This window comes from Histoplasma capsulatum, genomic scaffold (assembly GCF_000149585.1).
Source record: "Histoplasma capsulatum NAm1 scaffold_8 genomic scaffold, whole genome shotgun sequence".
NCBI classification, from domain to species: domain Eukaryota; kingdom Fungi; phylum Ascomycota; class Eurotiomycetes; order Onygenales; family Ajellomycetaceae; genus Histoplasma; species Histoplasma mississippiense.
Genome location: NW_001813975.1, coordinates 1,189,555 through 1,192,358, shown reverse-complemented (window position 1 = coordinate 1,192,358; position 2,804 = coordinate 1,189,555). Strand labels below are relative to the sequence as shown.

The window sequence follows — 2,804 nt, the reverse complement described above, 5'->3', positions numbered from 1 at the left end:
TAAAGACAGATGACCCATGAGATAGAATTAAAACTAAATGTTATACAGCACCATGTACGCCATTGAAGCACACTACTGAACCCAGATATTTCATCTATGGATAGCTATATATCCGCCCTGAAGCTGACGTTCAATTTTCGATAGTAATAAGTGCATATGGATCAAATCCACTGTCAAGACTGACATACAACAACATCACTCTCATCCACAGATAATAATGTCAAACAAGATGTATATGGAAAAACAACAAGAAGATGCATTGCCTGTAATTATCATAAACTAAGAAGACGTAGCTATTCTTCGTACCGGTACCCGTCTCATATCAAGTTCAAATCCAGAATTGATTATACTTCAGGTCAACCAAGGTCGACGTTCAGATGCGGATTAGGAAGTGGTAGTAGTAAATCAAACGATCGATACTAGTGCCGGTCTCTTCGTTTGAACCACCGGGTATCCGCTAAGCCCGCTAGTATGATGTCATGTTGGATGAATGAATAAGCCGCCATCGTAGGATGCAATACTATTGTACCCAGTTGCTTCTTCGGTTGGAGTACTGGAGGGAGTAGGCTGGCCTAAGCTGATACCAGGAATAGCAGTTTCGCCTGGGTGCTCGAAATTGCTATAGACGAATAAATCCTCAGAGATATTGCCATTCGGTGAATTACTGGAGGAGCAGGCGGGCGATACCAGTGGATAAACTGGGGGTTTATTGGAGGCATCTTCGGCGGTGAAGCACCCGAGTTGTAATTGTGTCAGAAATGATACTTGCTTTGCAAGACCTTCCAGCTGAATCTGCTGTCTTTCAACAGTCGATTGTAGCATTGCAATCGCTGCCATTAGCGATGTTATGTTGGGGTTCGGTTGAGAATCAGCACCAACAGTGAGGTTGGAGTTTCGAAGATCCCCAATTGGATGGGGACGGGTCGCATGTATTTGCTGATCCTGAAGCATCCCCCAATCCTGTTGAAAAAATCCATCCGCGTGAGTATTCAACCGGGGTAACATCGATCGAGATGTTGGTTCCCAATCTAGGCTATATCAGTACTGTTGCCAGAAGTCTATATCTGAATACCTGAATGAGTTGTGCTTGGATTGTGCATGTATATGAGGAAAACATAGTAAACCAAAAAGAGAATTAGGCTAACATGGAGATGCCGGCATAACCACCCCTGGGAACCTCTTTCGCCACAAAGCGGCCCATTTATCTTCCTGAGAGCACTGAAGCTTGACAAAACAATTTGCAGTGTGACTGGCTTGGAGGTTTTCACTCTCAAAGGTTCTAAACAACTGCTGCAAACGTGCTCATCATGAGTCCGAGAAAGATGTCTCCTACCGATTCATTAGCACGAAATTCATGATGAACGAACAGTGAAAAAAGTTCCAAGGGAAACTTTGAGAAACCTTTCACGTACGTGAGCAGTGAAAAGTATTTGAAGCTGGTCCCGGAACACGTCAAATATTTTCGATCATGGTCTCCATGATACGTCTCTGGGTCATACTTATGATAGACACATGCGAATTGTCGTTGACCGGATCTAGGGTTTAGATGCCGGAATCGTTTCCTTTTACGGTTGTTGTCGCCGTCATCGTCTTCGTCCTGGGAGTTATTGTCGCTGTCATCGCAGTTACCGTATCCTCCCCTCCCATGCCTATCTTCTCCATTCCCAAAGATAGAAGTCGATGAAGGGTAAGACGAATTATTTTTTACACCGCTCCCATAATATGACCCTCCGTTTTGTCCGTTGGCATGGTTTGAGATCCTCTGAGGATCCTCATGGTTACTCTTTTCTAGATATACCGAGTCATATATTCGGCCCTTCTCGCGAAGTTGAGTTTCCGTGGAATCATCATTCGGAGGGTCATAGGAAAGTAGGGTTTCGGTGTCACGCATCGCATTGATCTCCCACGTACAACAATTTACCACCAACGGCAACGACTCTTTCAGCGGATGGGGATTTAGTTGATTGAGTAAATCCCCGTTGTCAAGATTAGTTGCCCTGTTTAGGGATGGGGATGTACAACTATCCGCATTGGATACAGGGGAGGATTGATATATTTGACATTCAGTCTTCGGACTTGGGCAGATATCTTGCACCGTACATTCAAATCCATTCTGATTGGATCTCACCTCCCCGGAATCTGAGTACTGGGGGGGGGACGGAGCCCGCAGAAAGGCTGGCTTGACACAATGATGTTGGGTTTTCTATAACGATGCTGGTGTCGGCAAGTTCGCAACGTGTGGAATCAGGCAACTCGGAACAATGAGAATCACGACATGGTAACGGAGAGCCGGGAGGGCTTGGGAAGGGGGACGAGGGCGATGTCCTTGATGACCGAGACGAGATCGGCGAGGTGAACGATAGGCGAGATGAATTTCGATGGTTTGTTAGCCATTCCTTAGTCCTTGTCAATCTCCCCTTCTGAGCTTTACGATGGAATTCGTGGGGCGCCTTTGGTAACATTTCTAATGAAATACTCGTATCCTCATGATAATATTGGCCGGCGTGGTACCACTCATGGGGACCCGTAGAATACTCTGAACTGGCCACCAAGAGTCCCGTTTCATGGCTTCGAAATACCGTTTCCTGGATGGGAGCGTAGCTCTGCCATCTCTGAATGCGTACTCTCTGAACAAAAACTGGCGGTCTTCCTGATCCGTCAAATGGCTCAGTTTCTGCCTTTGAGTTCACATTGACGAATGAACCAGAATCCACTTCTGCTGGCATCTGTAACCAACTATCCCGCCATCTCATTCGAACAATTTTGAGAGAATCATTGGGCCCTTCGCCCCCGAGACATCCGAA

General features: G+C 46.0%; 1 protein-coding gene across 1 annotated transcript; it reads right to left on the bottom strand.

The window, feature by feature from the left end:
* Positions 1–477: 477 nt before the first annotated feature.
* On the bottom strand, positions 478–2,726 carry HCAG_07316 (predicted protein; the record flags this gene model as incomplete). The annotated part of the gene is made up of 4 exons (XM_001537844.1): positions 478–960; positions 1,146–1,329; positions 1,413–1,938; positions 2,129–2,726. The coding sequence occupies 4 exons, from the start codon at positions 2,724–2,726 to the stop codon at positions 478–480; spliced, it is 1,791 nt and encodes a 596-aa protein (XP_001537894.1).
* Between the last annotated feature and the right edge of the window lie 78 nt (positions 2,727–2,804).